Source organism: Rhinatrema bivittatum, unplaced genomic scaffold (genome assembly GCF_901001135.1).
Source record: "Rhinatrema bivittatum unplaced genomic scaffold, aRhiBiv1.1, whole genome shotgun sequence".
In the NCBI taxonomy this organism is placed as follows: Eukaryota; Metazoa; Chordata; class Amphibia; order Gymnophiona; family Rhinatrematidae; genus Rhinatrema; species Rhinatrema bivittatum.
In genome coordinates, this window is record NW_021820807.1 from 13,974 (window position 1) to 33,913 (window position 19,940).

General features: G+C 44.0%; 1 protein-coding gene across 3 annotated transcripts in view; it reads right to left on the reverse strand.

Annotated features, from left to right (window-relative positions):
• LOC115082156 (DEP domain-containing protein 1A-like) overlaps positions 1 to 19,940 on the reverse strand; it is a 61,472-nt gene that overhangs the window by 1,423 nt on the left and 40,109 nt on the right. For all 3 annotated transcript variants that reach the window (XM_029586413.1, XM_029586414.1, XM_029586412.1), the window contains one exon: positions 12,787 to 12,972. In XM_029586413.1, the coding sequence (XP_029442273.1) occupies positions 12,787 to 12,972 (186 nt within the window). The remainder of the gene's footprint in view (positions 1 to 12,786; positions 12,973 to 19,940) is intronic.

The following is a 19,940-nucleotide window of genomic DNA, read 5'->3' on the forward strand; positions in this document are numbered from 1 at the left end:
TATACAAGTAAATTAACATGTCCTCTTCATGAAATTGCTAGAAAGAAATGCAATAAAATCAGGTCCCTGTCACTGTATTACATATTAGGTGTGTGTATATGAATGGATTAACAACATTATACTTCTGCTTCGAGAGAGGGAAGTGAGCATGCACATATGTATGTGCAGGAGAGCAAGTGTGTGAGAATACGTGTGTGCATGAATCTAAACATGTATGAGACACACACTTACGTATGTGCGTGCACAACCCCCCTCTCTCCCCCTACTAATCCATGACAATCTCAGGGCATCCGGAAATCAAAAGTTCCCAGGGTGAAAAGTGGGAATTCTTTTATCCCTATTAGTTTTAATTATTGGGTATTTATGCATCTGTTCTGAAATATTTTATTGGTCTTTGGAAAAGTTTTACATGAGTTTTTAAATTATTGGATATTCTATTCATTAGCTGTTTTTGAATTATTTTATCGATATGGTTTTAGAACTATTGATTTTATAAGGAATGGTGATATTTGTTTTTCCATTGTTGCTCTACAAGTCTGGCTTGTTGCAGTTCCAGTTCAGTTTTTATATTTTATCTGAGCTGTCTGTTCTGCATGCGTGATCAAGGTGAGGCTTGTTGTGTGTTCCTATTAGGAGGTGCATTCATGTTTTAGGGACTGGTATATTTGCAGTGTTGCTTTTTCATTGTTAAGTTTGTTGCTATTTGTTTGCTGTGCCATTTTGATATGGAAGATTTACTGTAATTGTAATTCTGTTTTCTTGTGGCTTTGAAGGCCTAATACTATATGGGTTCCAAGTGACTTGTGCTTTTTTTGCAGGATTTTTTATTTTGAACCTCAGCAATGATTGTAAATATTAAGCAAACTTGCTTACCTTGTAATAGGTGTTATCCCAGGACAGCAGGATGTAGTCCTCACATATAGGTGACATCATTGATGGAGCCCTATGTGGGAAAACTGTCAAAGTTTCTAGAAACTTTTGACTGGCTGTGAGGCCACTGAGCATGCCATGATATTCTCTGCCACAGGGGTCTCTCTTCAGTCTCGTATATAGCAATAAGCTTTAGAAAAAAAATAAAATAAAACGTATCAGACCCAACTCCGCGGGGAGGCGGGTGGGTTTCGTGAGGACTACATCCTGCTGTCCTGGGATAACACCTATTACAAGGTAAGCAATTTTGCTTTATCCCAGGACAAGCAGGATGCTAGTCCTCACATGTGGGTGATTAATAAGCTAGAGACCGGGTCATTTTGTAGTGAAGCAACAATGAAGTATTGTTGGTGAAAATGAGGCAGCAGAAGATCACAGCAGGTTGGATATAGAAGGAGTTGGGATTAAACTGGAAACAAGTTCTTTAAGACAGATTGTCCATAGGCTGAATCCTGTCGTCCTTTATCTAAACAGTAATGAGCTGCAAAGGTGTGAAGAGAACTCCATGTTGCTGCTTTACATATGTCAAGAACTGGCACTGAACGTTAGTGTGCTACTGAGGTTGGCATTGCTCTTACTGAATGTGCCTTTACTCGCCCTTGGAGAGGAAGACCTGCTTTGTTGAAGCAAAACTGTATGCAATCTGCTAGCCCAGTTGGATAGAGTATGTTTACCCACTGCTTTTCCTGGTTTGTTTGGATCATAAGATACAAAGAGTTGAGTGGATTTCCTGTGGACTGCAGTGCGGTCTAAGTAAAAGGCTAGCGCATTCTTACAGTCCAAGGTGTGTAAGGCCCGTTTCTCCTTGGTGAGAATGAGGCCTTGGAAAGAATGTGGTTAAAACTATGGATTGGTTCAAGTGGAATTCCGTAACTACCTTGGGGAGGAATTTTGGATGTGTACGGAGAACCACTCTGTCATGTAGGAATTTTGTATAGGCTGAGTACGTGACAAGTGCTTGTAACTCACTAACCCTTCTAGCCAATGTAATGGCTATGAGGAAAATGGTCTTTCATTTGAGAAATCTAAGATCACAGGAATTCATGGGTTCAAAAGGAGAATGCATGAGCCTTGTTAAGACCAGATTCAGGTCCCATTCTGTGAGAAGGTGGCCGAATTAGTGGTTTGAGGTAGGTTAAACCTCTCAAATCTACTGACAAGGGGATGTATGGATATTGGTGCATCTCCCATCTTGTTATGGTAAGCTGAGATTGCACTTAAATGTGCTCTAACAGATGAAGTCTGTAGACCAGAGTCTGAAAGATGACATAAGTAGTCTAGTAGAGAAGTTGTGGGGCAGGAGAAAGGATTGATACTCTTGCCTGCACCACAAAGTAAATCTTTTCCATTTCAAAGAATAGTTCTTGTGTGGAAGGTTTACGTGAAGCTATAAGCACTTGAGATACATTGATTGAAAGATTGAGTGGTTGTAAAATCAAGTTTAACATCCATGCTGTCAGGATTGAAGGTTGGGATGGCGCAACCAACCATGATCCTGAGTTATGAGAGTGGGAGCTACACCCAGGCGAATTGGATCCCTGATCGAGAGGTCTAGAAGTGTGGGAAACCATACTTGCCGAGGCCAATACGGGGCTATGAGGATCATGGACCCTTTGTCCTGTCGTAGCTTCACTAGAGTTTTGGTTATGAGCGGTATCAGAGGATACGCGTATAGAAGGCCTGAGTTCCAGAAGGCGAGCAAAGGCGTCCTTGGCTAGTTGGTGATTCTTGTGGGAAATATGCGCTTGCCAGCAAGCCATTTCATCAGGGTTAAACACTAACTTCCCTTCTCCCTGACCTTTGCCTGAATAAAAGCATCACTTGTGCTTAAGCCTCTCTGCCTAGGAAAGGATACCTGACATCATGTATTTCTCTGGCTTGTGCTTAGCCCTGAATTCCTGGGGGAGGGGCTGGGTGTTCCCTAGTCAGAGGCAGGACAAAGTCAGGAGGTATAGATTTCAGCAGCCAATGAAATGATCCGTGCACACCCCCTGAGCCAAAGCCAATAGTGTAGGGACTCGTCTGTTGCTATGGGAAAGTAGCCAATCATGTAATGACACATCATCTGCCTTTGTATGAATGTACAATAAAAGGAAGAGCCTCGTGAGGGCTCACCCCTTGCCTTCTCTTCCTGCCTACGATGAAAGCTGCTTCAAGTGTCTTCCTTGCCTCCATATTCAACAGATTCTGTCTGTGCAGAGCGCAGAATTTGTCCACTTTGTGATTCAGGTGTGACGCAAAGAGGTCTATTGTTAGTTGTCCCCAACGTTGAAATATCCTGGTCGCTATTGCAGGATCCAGGGACCATTCATGTGGTTGGAACTGGCGACTGAGTCGATCTGCCACTACGTTGTGAATGCCTGCCAGATAACTGGCCAGGAGAAACATATTGTGCGTAGGGCCCAGTCCCAAATTTGTGCAACTTGACAAAGGAAATACGAACCCGTACCTTCCTGTTTGTTGATGTACCACATGGCTACTGTGTTGTCCGTTTGGATCAGAACAGTCTTGTGTGAAAGGCAGTCCATGAACGCATGCAGAGCATAACGTATAGCTCGAAGTTCCAGGAAATTGATTTGAAATGTTGCTTCGAGTTTTGTCCAAGTACTTTGGGTTTGGAGATTGTCTATGTGAGCTCCCCAACCTAAGATGGATGCATCTGTAGTTAACGTTATCTGTGGGACTGGTTGCTGGAAGAGAAGGCCTTTGCGCAACTTGTCATTGTTCACCCACCGAAGTAGAGAAGAACGTAGCTGGTGGGTTACTTGAATTGGAGTGGACAGTGGTTGAATGGCTTGGATCCATTGTGATCTTAAAGTCCATTGGGTTACCCGCATGGCTAACCATGCCATCGGAGTGACATGCACTGTGGAGGCCATGTGGCCTAGTAATGTTAGAAACTGATGAGCTGTTGCTTGTTTCTTTGAATGAATGGAGTTTGCCAGAAGGGAAAGTGTCTCTGCCAGATCCTCAGGTAGATGTTTTTGAGAGGATGGTGTTCAATTCCGCTCTTATGAATTGAAGCAGGTGAGATGGAACTTTTGATAATTGATGAGAAAGCCCATGGAGTGAAGTAGAGTAACTGTTCAACTGAGAGAAGCCAGAGCTCCTTGTTGAGATTGACTTCTGATGAGCCAGTCGTCTACATAGGGAAAAACATGGACACTTTCTTTGTGCAAGTGTGCTGCTATTACTGCCAGACATTTGGTGAATACTCTGGGAGCAGAGGAGAGTCCGAATGGTAGTACTCTGTACTGGAAATGCTGATGACCCACCATGAAGCGCAGGTACTTGCTATGAGGGGGGGGAAATTGGAATGTGAGCGTAAGCATCTTGAAGATCCAGAGAACAAAGCCAATCTCCTGTTTGAAGAAGTGGAAGCATGGTGCCTAGAGATAACATCCTGAACTTTTCTTTCTTCAGAAATTTGTTGAGATTTCTGAGGTCTAGGATGGGACGTAGGCTTCTGGTTTTCTTTGGAATGAGGAAATAATGGGAATAGAATCCTCTGCCCTGCTGAGTCCGGGGCACTAGCTCTACTGCTCTGGATTTCAGAAGGATGGATAATTCTACTTTCAGTTGGGTTATGTGATTGTTGGTTAGAGAAAGATCTGAGAAGAATCTTTTGGAATTGAGAGGAAATTGAGTTGATAACCGAGAAATTAGTGCAAGTACCCATTGGTCTGTTATTTGCACCCAATGGTTGTAAAAGGAGGATATTCTTCCTCCTACCAGAAGCTGTGGATGAGGATTGGAGAGATGGCTTTGTTCCCTGGGAAAAATCTCAAAAGCCAGCCGGTTCCATCTGTGGCGGAGGTTGAGGCCTAGCTGCTCTAGGTTGTCTGGCCTGAGGTCTTTGTTGCAGCCTAGATCTGCTCCTAGATGTTGAAAGGTAATACCGCCTCTGTCGGTAGAAGAGTCTTCTAGGTTCTTTCCTTTGAGGCCTATGAGTTGACTGTGTAGCTGGATCCTGTGGAATCAATGAAAGTTGTCGCAGGGTTTGTGTGTTCTTTCAATTGAGCAACCGCATCTTGTACCTTGGAACCAAAAAGGTTATTGCCAAGTCATGGGAGGTCAACCAATTGTTCCTGGACCTCAGGCCTGAGGTCCGAGGTTTTAAGCCAGGGGTCAGGAACCTATGGCTTGGGAGCCAGATATGGCTCTTTTGATGGCTGCATCTGGCTCGCAGACAAATCTTTAATAAAAAAGTAAAAATCTAACAAAATCCCCCACCCTCCTGACACCCCCCTCAAGACCTCCAAAATTAATTTACTACAACCCCTACCCTCCTGACCCCCCCCCCCCAAAGACCTGCCAAAAGTCCCTGGTGGTCCAGCGGGGGTCCAGGAGCGGTCCGGGAGCGATCTCCTGGACTTGGGCTGTCGGCTGCCAGTAGTCAAAATGGCGTCGTCGGCCCTTTGCCCTTACTATATCACAGGGGCTACCGCCGCCATTGGTCGACCACAGTGGACACGCAAGTGGTAAAATCCCAGACGATGGGATGGGAATCTGTGTTTCATCATTCAATGATAATGGAATCTGTGTAGAAGGCACTGGACTCATCGGTGCTCTCCGTTCCATCGGAGGCAGGGCACCGATCAATGCATTCGGTCTACCTAGTAGCGGTGCGAGCGCTACAGGAATCAATCGGTGACCGGCTCGGGGACCGGGACCGGCGGAGGTTGGAAGCCCTGGAGTGCTTTACAGATGGCCTCTTGAATCATCCAATCCAATTCCTTGTGGAAGCCAGGGGCATGGAACCCCGGCACCGGAGTAGGAGGCAGCATTGGTGTAGCCGGAGGGTCCACCGGTGAAGGTGGAATACCGGATCCCATCACCACTGAAGGTGGGGAATGCCTTGGCGACCCTGTCACAGAAGAGGATGGGGCCTTTGTCGATGGCTCTATCGATGTCGAGGACTTGCCTGGATCGACGGACTGAGCCTTCCGATGCTGGTGCTGACGCTTTTCATGATGTTCTCCTCAGTCCTTTTCCTGAGGAGGCAAAGAGGCTATCAACACTTTTGGAATTGTCTGTACTGGTCGGGCAGCAGCGGTGTCCTGTTGCTGGCGAGAGGTCGACAGCACCGGCTCGGACGACGAAGCTGTAGATGGAGTCAGGGTTTTTAACTGAAAGAGAAAGTCCATTGAGCCTTATGGCCCTTCGGTGTCATTTGGGCACATTTGGTGCAAGTTAGGACATCGTGGTTGGACCCCAAGCACATAACACAGACCCCGTGTGGGTCAGTGATGGACATTGTTAGAGTACAAACAGGGCACAGACGAAAACCCGACGCCATGGCTCTGACAAAATTTAGCTGCGGTGCGGTCAATGGCCAGTAGGCCCCAAAGGGATAACTCGATGGGAATCAATTACAATAAGGGTAAAAGCTTATCTTTCGACCGAGGAGTATAGATATTGATAGGGGGACCCCATGGAGTAGAAGTTTTTGAAAAATTTTGAAAGAAGTTCCGTGAGGAAAATTCCTGTCAGGAATCTGAGAGCTCCTTAACCCGCGTGGCTACTGCTGCGTGGAAAAAAGAAGACTGAAGGGGGACCCCTGCTGGATGCAGGGCCAGTACATTGCTGGGCACACCCAGTAGGTGCCAGTCAAAGTTCTAGAAACTTTGACAAAAGTGTTCCGGGATTGGGCTCCATCCTGATGTCACCCATATGTGAGGACTACCATCCTGCTTTGTCTTGAGAGAAAGCATTGGACCTTGTCAGATGTCTAAGATTATGTCCTAAATTCTGAAACTTCCTCTGCGCTACAATGACTCCATTGCTAGCCAGGCCATTTGACCCCCAAGAAGTCCATTAATTCTTCTTTGATAATGGTAAGAATCTGATTTGCATTCTTGCTAGGTGAGGACTCAGGTAGGCACTCTAACCTGCATGAAATGGCAGTTACTACCCTGAACGTCTCACTGGACAGTCTGGATGCACCATTTGAAAGTATCTGACATCATATATTATGCTGCTCTGTTTCTCTTGCTCCATATGTGCTGCCAAAATGAATGCCTCTCACAACAAAGTACCGTATTTTCCGGCGAATAAGACTAGTTTTTAACCCCTGAAAATCTTCTCAAAAGTCAGGGGTCGTCTTATAGGGCGAATAATTACCGCATTTTTCGCTCCATAAGACGCACTTTTTTCTCCCAAAAGTGGGGGGAAGATGTCTGCGTCTTATGGAGCGAATATAAAAAAAAAAACAAAACAAAACCCCCCACCCTCCTGACCCTCCCCCAGATCTGCCAAATTAATTTACTACAACACCCCCCCCCCCCCCCCAAGACCTGCCAAAAGTCCCTGGTGGTCCAGCGGGGGGTCCAGGAGCGATATTCTGGACTTGGGCCGTCGGCTGCCAGCAATCAAAATGGTGTCGACGGCCCAAGTCCAGAAGATCGCTCCTGGACCACCAGGGACTTTTGGCAGGTCTTGAAGGGGTCAGGAGGGTGGGGGGTTGTATTTAATTTGGCAGGTCTTGGGGGGGTCAGGAGGGTGGGGGTGGGTTTTTTGTTTATCGGCTCGGGCGCAGCAGATAAAAAAACCCCCGATCGGGCCGGACGGAAAAAAAAACCACGATGTGAAGCGGAACCAGAATCAGAATCGATTCCGGTTCCAATTCACTTCTCTATTACCGGTACCTCCTCTACCTCTCAGATCTCGCACATGCACGTCTGCGCCGCTTCACTGCAGTCCTCAGGAGCGAGATCTGAGACAGAGAAGGAGGTACCGGTAATAGGATTCAAGGGTGGGCCAGAAGGATGTGTTACCGCTCTGATAGTCTTAGACAGGGAGAGCTTACCAATCCAAGCAGGATTTGTATACAACAACTAGCCAATCACCGGTAAGGTACATCGCTTGCCGTGATTGGCTGGTTGTTGTATACTGGGTACCACATACAGTATGGTTATGTAGTGACACAGAAGGGTAGTCTTATACGGTGAGTATATCCCAAACTATATTTTAACTGGAAAAGTTGGGGGTTGTCTTATACGCCGGAAAATACGGTATATATACACAACTTGGTTTAAGGGAAGGCAGTGAAAATCCCAGAAGGAAGAAACAGGAGCCGTCACCTTTGGGAAAAATCTGTCCAAGGCTCTTCCTACCTTTTTTTGTCCTCTTGCCTCGGAACCCCTGCTCAACTGAAGTAGTAAGACTAGCCTTTTACCTCAGGAGAACAGACTATACCCAGCCTACAAGGCCTGACCCATAGCATTGGTTTGCTTGCCTACTATCTGCTGTAGACAGAATACTGGCAGGCTGGTGACAGCATGAAGGAATATATGCAGCAACAGTGAGTCTATTGATCTATGTCTCCATCTGCTGTTCTGTATGCACAACCCATTGGTCGTCTGGTCTTCTTGGATGAAGAGCAACTATAAGTTTGTTTATTTAATAAAAACATTAATATCCAAGGTTCTAAGTGGATTACAATAAGAATATTCTTTAAAAAAAAGTCAAACAAAATCAAAAACAAACAATATGAACCACAGCTGAGGTATCAATGCTTCTTGCTATAAAATTCTAACATTGGACAGATGGGTACATAAATACAGCAAGACAATGGAGAAAGAAGATTGCATACTGCCAGAGATCCAGCTCTATGACCTCAACCTTACTGCCCAAAAGCCTGGATGAATAAAAAAAAATGTTTACTAAATGTTGACAGTCCTCACCTCAGGTACTGTGTTCCAAAAAGGGTACTTTCTATAGACAAGCTTCTATTGTGAGTCTCAACTAAGTGAGCTCATCTTATAGAGGAGACATCCAGTAAGTTCTTACCTGAGGACTGCAATTAATATGGAGGCCTATAGATCTTCAGCAAAATACTAACACAGATGCATTCAGACCCGAAAGCCTTATGTGAATAGCAGTAGACAAATAGGGCAAGCTTTGAGCCTCCAAATGATCTGCTTTAGGACTATAACACCAGTTATTACATTGAATAATAGTCATGTTGTCAACTGGTTTCTATGTGGAATAACCATATTATTGTAAAGATATGGAAAAATCCCTCATGTTATCAGGTAATTTGATCAGACAATATCTGATCTATACCCTTGGAAGATTATTCATGAAAAGCAGAACAGTTATGGGAATTAGAGTTGCTTACTTGTAACAGGTGTTCTCCGAGGACAGCAGGAAGTTAGTCCTCACACATGGATGACATCAGATGGAGCCCAGACACGGAAAACTTATGTCAACGTTTCTAGAGCTTTGACTTGCCACACTGGGCATGCCCTACCCAAGTGCCCACGCAGAGTCCCTCTACAGTCTTATAATATAGAATTAGATATAAATCAAAATTAGGAGAAACCCAACTCTGGGGTGGCAAGTGGGTTTCATGAGGACTAACATCCTGCTGTCCTTGAACACCTGTTTTCTCTGAGGACAAGCAGGATGGTAGTCCTCAAACATGGGTGAATCTCTAGCTACAGGCTGCCCCCCGACTTAAAAGGGACCAACAGACACCAAAGCCAGGTCCAACAGGTACAACAACAATGGTGCTGTTGGTATCAGAGGGGAAGGCAGCCTGATCATAAAACAATGGGCCCTAGATGGGAAAGTTGGGTTCTACACCTCAAACAGATTCTGAAGGAAAAACCTGTCGAATTGGCCATCCCTATCCAAGAAATAGTGATATGTTAATGTATGGCGAGAACTCCATGTCACAGCCTTGCAGATCTCCTCTACGGCAACTGCTCATAAGTGGGTCACCAATGCTGCCATGGCTTGGACAGAGCGAGCCTCAACATGACATCCAAGATGTAGTCCCGTCAGGGCATAGCAGAAGGAGATGCAATCTGCTAGCCAATTTGATAGTGACTGCTTGGCAGTGGGAACTTAGGGAGTTCCTGCTTATGCACCCTGTCATGATAAAACTTCATGTAAGCCACTAAGGCCTGGAGCTCGCTGATCCTGCATGCTTAAGTGACTGCCACCAAAAATGACCTTCCAGGTCAGGTACTTCAGGTCACAGGTACATAGTAGCTCAAAAGTAGCTTTCATCAGCTTAGTTAATACCATGTTGAGGTCACAGCGGGAGGCCTTAGGGGAGCCTTCAATTGAAGAAGGCCCACACGAAATGTACAACTATAGGCTGTACAGAGATGGGAGGACACCATTGTGGTATACACCAATTACACTCAGATGAACCCTGATTGAGTTCGTTTTCAATCCAGCTTCCAATAGATGAAGAAGGTAATCAAGCAGTTTTTGTGTGGGGCAGGAGAATGTATCTAGGGCCATCTGCTAACACCACATGGAAAACCTCCTCCACTTCAGTCCATAGGACTTTCTAGTGGAAGGCTTTCTAGACACCAACAGGACCCGAGACATCTTCTGTAAGATTTTTATTTATTTATTTTTATTTATTTGTATTTTTCTATACTGGCATTCACGGAGTTCGTATCATGTCGGTTTACATAAAACAAGGGGTGAGAAATACATAAAACAAGGGTTTTATGTATTTCTCCATAAAACAAGGGGGGAGAAATACATAAAACAAGGGGAAATACATAAAACAAGGGGTGAGAAATACATAAAACAAGGGGTGAGAAATACATAAAACAAGGGGTGAGAAATACATTATAACGTAAATAACTAATAACATAAGAGTATACATTAAAAGGTAAAACAAGTGCATGGAAGAAAAAAGTTACAATAAAACGGGGTCATTCTAACTGGGATTAGAGTTAGTGGAAAGATAAACAGTTTAACGAGAAGTAAAACATTGTAATGATTGGTAGATAGAGACTGTTTCAGTTTAATAGGAAATGATCAGTAATGCTGCATTTGATGGTAGAGAATCTTTAAGGGTCCGGAAATGCTTTCATGAACAGCCATGTTTTCAGTCTTTTCCTGAAGGTTTGAAGACATGGTTCCTGTCTTAGTTCTAGGGGGATGGAGTTCCACAGTGGGGGACCTGCTGTGGAGAAGGCCCGATCTCTCAATGTTATATGTTGGGTGGTATTGTTGTGTGGTACCTGTAGATATTCTCTATATGCTTCCCTGATGGGTCTGTTGGAGGAGTGTTTTTTTAAGAGCTATTTGTAAATGGAGTGGAGCCAGTCCATGAATATTCTTGTAGATTGTGGTGAGGGATTTATGAATTATTCTGTAGTGGATTGGTAACCAGTGTAGGTCTTTAAGGACTGGTGTAATGTGATCTCTTCTTATTTTGTTTGTTAGAATTCTTGCTGCGGTGTTCTGTATCAAGATCAAGTGGTTGCAAAACTAACCTCTCAACTTCCAGGCTGTAAGCGACAGAGCCTGGAAGTTGGGATGTTTCAACCTGCCTCGATCTTGCGTGATTAGATCTGGGGAAGTCCCCAGTCTGACTGAATGGACAATTCCGGCAGGAGTGGAAACCAGATCTATATTGGCCAATAGGGGGCTTTGTGGATCATAGTCCCCTTGTCCTCACAAAGCTTAATGAGAGCCTTCACTACTAGGGAAAAATCAGAGGATGTGTACAGAAGACCTTCACCCCAATGTTAGACAAGGGTGTTTTGAGGCTGGTTTGCCGTCTGTCCTGTACAGGGAACAGAACTGAGGCACCTTTCTGTTGCAAGGAGATGCAAAGAGATCCAAGTCCGGGTTCCCTCAGAGGCAGAATATCCGAGTCACTACCCTCTGGTTCAGGAATCACTCATGAGGTCCGAAGGTATGACTCAGTCTGTCCACTAACATGTTTTCCATTCTGGCAAGGTACATGGCCCTGAGCACCATTCCATGGTACAGGGCCCATGACCAGATCTGAACTGCTTCTTGACACAGGAGGTATGACCCCATAAATTACCTGCTTGTTGGCATACCACATCACCACTTGGCTGTGTTTGAACCAGGACAACTTTGTTGGATAGCCGATCTCAAAGTCCATAGTGCATACTTGATTGCCTGGAGCTCCAGGAAATTGATTTGGTAACAGCTTTTCTGGGCAGTCCAAAGACCCGAAGTGCTCCATCTTATCAAGACGGAGATGTCGTCTTTTTGGGGTTATCTGGGCATATTTGCGGCAATCCTTGGGCACTTCTTAAAACCAGTCATGATGGGACGAAGCAAACTGGAAGCAAGAACAAAAATTGATGGTGACAGGCGTCAAAGGCTGGCAGGCACCGAAGCACCGCCACGACAGGGAATCAACCGCAAAAGAAAAAAAAGTTACCAAGAAACGTCAAAGAACCTTACTAGGAATACTACGGGGAGGACTGAGGGACCCGTGAATGCAGCAAAGAAAGTCACTTGAAATTTGAAAAAAAGTGGAAAGTTTTACAAATGAGGCTAAAAAGCCAAAGTGAACTCACAATTCACAATGCTGCAGCTCCGTGGAAAAAGAGAGACTGACGAGAGACCCCCATGTGGACGCATGCCTAATGGGGCAAGTCAAAGTTCTAGCTCCATCTGATGATGTCACCCATGTGAGGACTACCATCCTGCTTGCTCTTGGAGAAAAAAGCACACAAAACTAAAAGCTGGGTAATTTATTCAAGAAGGTTAAGCAAGCAAAGATTTTTAAAGCAAGATTTCAAAAACAGTAGCTTACAGAAGCAGAAAATTAGAGCCAGAAACAGTTTTCAAAAGTAGATATTTTTCTTTTAGACCCAAAAAGGAATTTTCTTTGAAATATTTTTCTAGCAAAATGCTAGGGCCAGATAAGAAAAAAATGTTCTTTGTTTCTGATTAAGTGGACAGTTTCCAGATTCTTTAAAAAGTTTTTTTTTCTATTTCTGGTTTATTAGGAAGGTCCTCATTTCTTTTAAATCTGAGTTTCTGATAACCACAATGGTTCTGTGGTCTCCTTTACACAAGCCAGATAATTAACCAAGGCAGTTTTAGACCTCTTACCTGCTTAAGCTTTCTCTTTTTATCTTTAACAGATAAAGTTGTGTCCTTGATAATACTTTCTAAAAGTTCCACAATTGCAGCTTGTGAGGTAGAAACCTTTTGCTCTTCAAACTCTTGAGGGCTTATTTGTTTACAGAAAGAGTAAACTGGCAATGTGGCACTCAATTCTGCCCCTGGATATTTAATCTGAAACAAAGACAAGTAGTTCATTGTCAAATATGCTTTATAAAAAAGTGTTCCTACCATTAAAAAAAAACAAAAACACACACTCCAAAATATGAATCAGAACAAATAAGGGGCCTATTTACTAGAGGTTTTTCCCCCATTTTATATCTATGAGAAATGCTTAGTAAATTGGATACTTAGGGGACAAGAAGTTTTGATAACAGCTAGCTGAGACAACATAGGCTATTAGTCCTTGGAAACTAATATCCATGTGGTTTTGATGGTGCACTATCCAAGATCATTTCAATGAGTACCATAGGCGTTTTTTGCAGATTAAAGATTCTTTAGACTTAGAGGGCAACTGTATAAAAACAGTTTGATTATTGCTCATCTGTAAGTAGAAGTATGAGTGCTGTTTCACATCATAAAGTACTTTAAACCACATGAAAGAGGGGCAGCGGTAAGTCAGGTGAAAGCAAAATGGAGATTTTGAAATCTCCATGTACACTTTGTACCTGCTTCCATGGTATGATAAGTCAAGGAATCACAGAAAGATCAGAAACACTGCCAGACTATTTCCTCCACACAAGCAGCTACAGAAACAGATTGTCTCCTGCTGCCTCAATGGCTGCCCAACTTCTCTGCAAGCATTAGTTGTTAGAGCAGTAAATAAATCTGGGCCATTTTACTTGAAGGTTCATATTCAAAAGCATTTAGACAGATAACTCAAACTTATCCGGCTAAGTTAGAAGCATTCTGGGGTGTAACTAGGAGGAAGCTGAATCAGCCGACTAAGTTATCCAGCTAACTGACATTCAAAGATAGCCGGCAAAGTCTGGTCAGGCCAAAGAGCTGTCCTAAAGTTAAAAGGATAAAGTTAGCCAGTTATATTCAATAGTGCAGCTGCACTATTGAACATACCTCCAAAGTCAGCCGGATAAGTTTATCTTGCTAACTTTGCTATGCAGCAGTGACTGATATGGACCTCCTAATGTCTTAAGTATCCAACTAGTCCAATTAGATCTGCCCAGAAGGCCCACTTCTGATTCTGTGCCCTAGTGATGCAAAAATGCAGGAGCCTTGAAATAAGACCTTGGCATGTGTTGTATCAAACTCTGGAATGCAGTTACTCAAGAAACCCATTGATAGATGAATATCTAAGTTTATGAAAGCAGGTGAAGACTTGCTTGTTTATGTATATTTTTAAAATCAATTTGATCTAGGAGATTGTTTAATTCTGATTGAATTAACAGGTCACTAATCTGTTCCCATGGAAAACTTTAGCATTAAAATTAGAATTAAGGTTAAAAACTTTGAAAATTGAATGTTAAATTGTGAAACTATTGCTACATTTTTGTTGATTTTTAAAAAAAATTTTTATTTTTTTTATTGCTCTTATGTATTTTATTTTTTGGGCTGATTATGTCTTGTCTGTTTTCAGGGGGTTTTAATATTGTGCCTTAAAATGTAAGGGTACAAAATTGCAGCAATAATTAACCCCACAAAAAGATCTACAAGAAAATTTTCAAAAAGGTGTTTCATGCACAAAATTACCTTGTATCTGCATATGTTTAATGTACACTCAAACAAGTGATTTTAAAAACAGAGTACATGCAAACTCAAAGGAAAGAAAGTGCATACAAAGTGGGTGTGTGTTAAGGGCATGGTCTGGATGTTCGCATGTATTTTGCTATTTTATAATATATGCAAATATGTCAACAAGAATACCAAATGCTTTTTAACACACCAAAATCAAACGTCCATTGTCATTGTGGATAAGATGTTTGGCGTGCTGGCTTCTCATGGTGAATGGAAAGGGCAGTTTACTAGTAGTACAGGGAGTGTGTCTGGGGTGCTAATTGGGAAATTGTCATCCTTATCCATGTTTGTTATGTTTATGTTTTTTGGGATTTGTCATCCTGTCTGATCCAAGGTTTGCTTCTATTCTTTGGGATGGGGAGCCTTTCAGTGGATGTCACAGCATTTCTGAGTGTGTGCGCATGTGACTGGGTGGGGGGCTGGATAATAGTGACAAAGTGAAAGATAAAATGGAGTACTATAAATCTTGTGGATACGTGGCGCAATGTTTCAAAAGGGGGGAGAGAATGGTGGAGGAGAAGGAACCACTTAGAGTACACAGAATTGGGTCAGTTTTTGGATCAGTCTGAGAAGTCTTGCACTGGTTCAGGTACAACAAGGAAACCATAATATACCTATACCAGCAATTAGAGCAGGATCTACACCCTTTTGCTCAGAGAAGCCATGCTTTGCCAGTACACTTCAAGGTCACTACAGCAAAGGACAGATTTTGGGGTGGGTGATTGCCCAGAGCAGTGGTTCTCAACCTTTTTTCTGTCTGGACACACCTGACAGATGGTTCTCACATGCGTGACACACTGACCCATGATCGTCACGGGGCTAGATGTAAAAGTACAGTTTGCATCCACGGGAACCCCCCTGACCCACAATAATGGATGTAAAGCAGAATTATGACATTCCCCATACAACTCACCCTACAAAAAAGATATTCTGGTTCTGGTGTCATCTCAGTAACAGCAACTCAAACTCCTTCTACTTCCAGGCTCAATAGCCCTACTTATGAAAAGACAGCAGTTTACCACCAATGCATGTCCTCTTGAGAAAACACTACAAATAAGACTGATAAAACTCTTACATGCTAGTAAAATATCTCATCTCGGTAACAGACACAGAACCGACCTAACACTCCCAGGATCCGTAGTAATGCACATAAACTAATCCGCACAGTTACACCTGTATTATGGAATACACCCAAACAGGAGCAACCCTTTCTATGAAAAGGCAACACTACAAATATTACATCAGACCCTAAACACCAATACACCTCTTATTAGGAAAACAGAACTAACAAGCAGCTATAGATCCCCAAACAGAAATAATTGTAAAACTATACTAATAAGCAGAATAAATGTTTCTAAACAGCTATGAACAGAACATCCAACAATTAAAAACTCATAAAAACTATTAAAAATTCTCCAAACACTAATAAAATATTTAAAAAAAAAAAAAAAAAAAAAAAAAAAAAGCAGACACATCACATAATATTAAATAATTAAAATGGCAGTCAATCAAGAAAAATAAACTTAAAAAGCCACCTTTACTTACCCCCTCCAGCAGCTCTCCTACTCCTCTTCCATGCAGGCCGTAGCACACAGCAGAAGCAGCAGTAGAGGCTAAGCTCTATACTCATGGACCTCTTCCTTGGTGCCCATGTCTCACACACACACCATACCAGTCATGCCCCCATGACCAGTTTCTGTCTCACACACCAATCATCTCCCAAACAGTCTTTGAAACACCCACCAGTCACCTTCCTGAACAGTTTCTCTCATGCCATACACACACACAGGCTTCCCGCTCCCGTGTTCTACTTACATATACATCACTTTCTCTGTCTCACACACACTCACCAGTCTCTCACTCCCTTGCTTGTTCTCTCCACATGCACAGGCTTCTCATTCCCATAATCACTTTGTCTCACTCACACACACACACCCACCCACCAATCACCTGATCTCTCTCATGCATACACACACAGGCTTCCCACTCCCATGCTGTGTCATACAGGCTTCTCACTCCCATGCTGTATCACACACACCCAGGTTTCTCACTCCCATGCTCACTCTTCACATGCACAGGTTTCTCATTCCCATAATCACTCTCACACACACACACAATCACCTGATCTCTCTCATGCATACACACACAGGCTTCCCACTCCCATGTTCTTTCAGATATACAGGCTTCTCACTCCCATGCTGTGTCATACAGGCTTCTCACTCCCATGCTGTGTCACACACACCCAGGTTTCTCACTCCCATGCTCACTCTTCACATGCACAGGCTTCTCATTCCCATAATCGCTTTCTCACACACAGTCACCTGATCTCTCATGCATACACACACAGGCTTCTCACTCCCATGCTCACTTCACATGCACAGGTTTCTCATTCCCATAATCACTTTCTCTGTTACACACACCAGTCTCATTTCCATGCTCGCTCTCCACTGCACAGGCTTCTCATTCCCTGAATCACATTCTCTCTCTCATATTCACACACACCAGTCTCTCTCTCATGCATGCACACACACACACACACACAGGCTTCTCACTCCCATGCTTTCTTTCACCCCCCCCCCCCCAGGCTTCTTACGCCCATGCTCTCACATACCCAGATTTCTCACTTCAATGCTTTTTCTCTCTCTCACACATACACATCAGTCATCTCCTTGAGCAGTCACTTTCATTGTCTCTCACATATACACACACACACACACACACATCAGCTCTGACCAGTTTCTCTCACTCACACACACATGCTCTCGATCAAATACATTCTCTCACTTACACAGAGGCTCTCAATCACACGCAGGCTGGCTGCTTCTCTCACTCACTTCCTCTTCCCCGCCCCTCCCCGAGCACAAATGGTAGCTGCCGCAGCCTCCTCCAGCCCCCGCAGGCCAAGAAAGAAGAATCCCATCGACCGCGGGAGGCTGCTGTCTCTTTTCCTGATTACCGGCTGCTTTGATTGCTCGGGGGCCGATGCTGCTGTCGCCGCTATTTTCCCATGCGGCACGGCTCTTCTTCCCGCGCACCGCGTATCACTTCCTGTTCCGGGTCACGGATGCCACAGCTTTTTTTTTTTTTTGCACCGCTGCTGTTCCGCTGGGCTTGAACGTGCTGTTAGCCCGGCGGCAACGGCAGCAGGGAAGAAAGAGCAGCGGGAGAGTCCGGGAACACGCGACACCCTGGAGTGTCGCGACACACCGGTTGAGAACCGCAAGCTGGGGGACATCCTAGGTACCACCACCCATCCCACAGCAGATCCCATCCTGCTGCAGCCAAAGAGAGGTTTGGTTGTCTCCATACTACCATGGAGGATACAATCCTGTTGTGGCCAAAGACAGGCCTATTGATCATCAGTTGGGGGATGGTGGTAGGGGTGGGGGGGAGCTTTTAACCCAGGGTGCCATTTGTCCAAAATATGGCCCGGACTATAGCCTGGCCTTTTTGCCCCCAAAAGAAAATACTTATTGAAAGAGAGACATAATTAAACAGGACTGAGTCCCCAGTTCTCCCAGCTTGGTTTTTTGTTTTTTTTTATTGCCACCAGCACCTCCCTGCCATCTATACACACACACACGTCTCAAGACACATCAGTATCTTTCCCACATAGCAGACAGCAACTATACCAAAGCATGACCACTTCTAGCAAATTGCACATTTCCCCTTAGTTTTGGGGGCTATTACTTAGAGGCATGTGCCTATAAGTCAAAGGAACCATCTGCAATTGTAAGAGCTTCCATGTCCTCAATAGGCAGGTGGTCTGTAATGCCAAGGGGATCATCATGGACGTACTGCCCAGGTTTCCACTGTCCTGTCACAATGCCTACATTCTCTCAGTCAGGAATGCATGACCACTTCTAAGCTGGCCACAGAGTTTAGCTTATAGTATGTATGCTGTTCTCAGTATAACTCTGCATCTAACCTCCGTTGTCCTCTCTCCCTCCATCTCTAGGTAGTCTTATTGCTTTCCCCCAGCAGGAGGCTTGCTCTAAACTCTACCATGGTTCAGCCTCACAGCAGACCTGCTTGGAATCTCTCTTTAGCTTTCATCCCAACAGGTGACAGAAGTTATTTATGTAAAACCCAGCTCATAAGCCCCCTAGAACACCCACAGACTGCAGCAGATGAATGCTACAACAGAGCTCACAGGCAGACCAAGATAGTCATTGAGAGAACTTTTGGCCTACTCAAAACATGTTTCCACTGCCTGCAGAGATTGGGGGATGGCTTATGACATTTTTAGCCTGCTGCATGCTCCATAAACCTGGCCAAAACCAGAAGACTGCCTCTTCCAGAAGGGCACAGTGCTCAAGAGAAAGAGGAATGGGAGAAGACAGCACAGACTGCATTTATTAACATGTAAAAGGCGATATATGTGCAAAGCACATGCAATTTTTCCTGGGATATCCTCTACTGTTGGGGAGGGGGCCTCAAATAGCTTTGACTGCCTTATTCTGGAAGCCATGGACACAGAAGGCAGTGGCAAGGGGTGAAAACTGCAGGAAGGCACTAAAGACGAGAGAAGCTCCTATGAGGTGAGGTTTGGGGGGCTAGAGGAAGGACTGCAGCTCTGGTGTGTTATACCTGAGGGTGTGGCGGATAAGGACATTCCCTTGGGTGCAAAAATAGGTGAACAAACCAGAGAACCTATATCCGATATACAACATATTTCATCGGATAGAGAAAGTACACATCTGTGCTGCAGCACAGACAAAGACTGAGAGGCTTGCAAGGCAATGCGCCCACAGGAATGCCTGTACATGTTCAGCAGCAAAAGCTCTGAGCTAAGGAGATGTGTCAATCCTATGTTGTCTGATGTCACCCTTGTGTCATGGCTAATTCAGCTGTTAGTCGACAGAGAATCTGTTAAGTCAGATTTAAAAAGTTGTCTATAGTTTGAAATATTTACAAAATTTCACTTTTCTCTTTTTAGCCTTTCTGAAAAGAAGGTGGCTTGACATCGCCATGTCTGTATGTGCACATTTCTCCCTCATACCTAGCTGCGTGTCCTATCCACATTACATTTTTAGGATGTCGGGGGGGGGGGCTAAGATGATTGTTATTGGGTACTTTGTTTGAATCCACACACATGCACAGATGGGCAAGTGTTTCAGAAAGTAGGATCTTTTAGTTGTGTGTAGAACTTTTTTTTTTTAACTTAATGTAGAAGGAACCTATAGGAACAAATGTTTATGTCCCCAAAGCTTATTTACAGCAGGAAACGAAGTCATTAAGAAAGCCTATGTTATCCAAATGTTATTGAAAGAGACAATAGGAAAGTTCTTCTGACAGACACTCTTAAGAGCTAGGAGGTTGGCACAAGGAATTAGCACTATCGCCATGCATTTTCAAGAGGAAAGTTTGAGTTCCTGTTTATTCTTTAG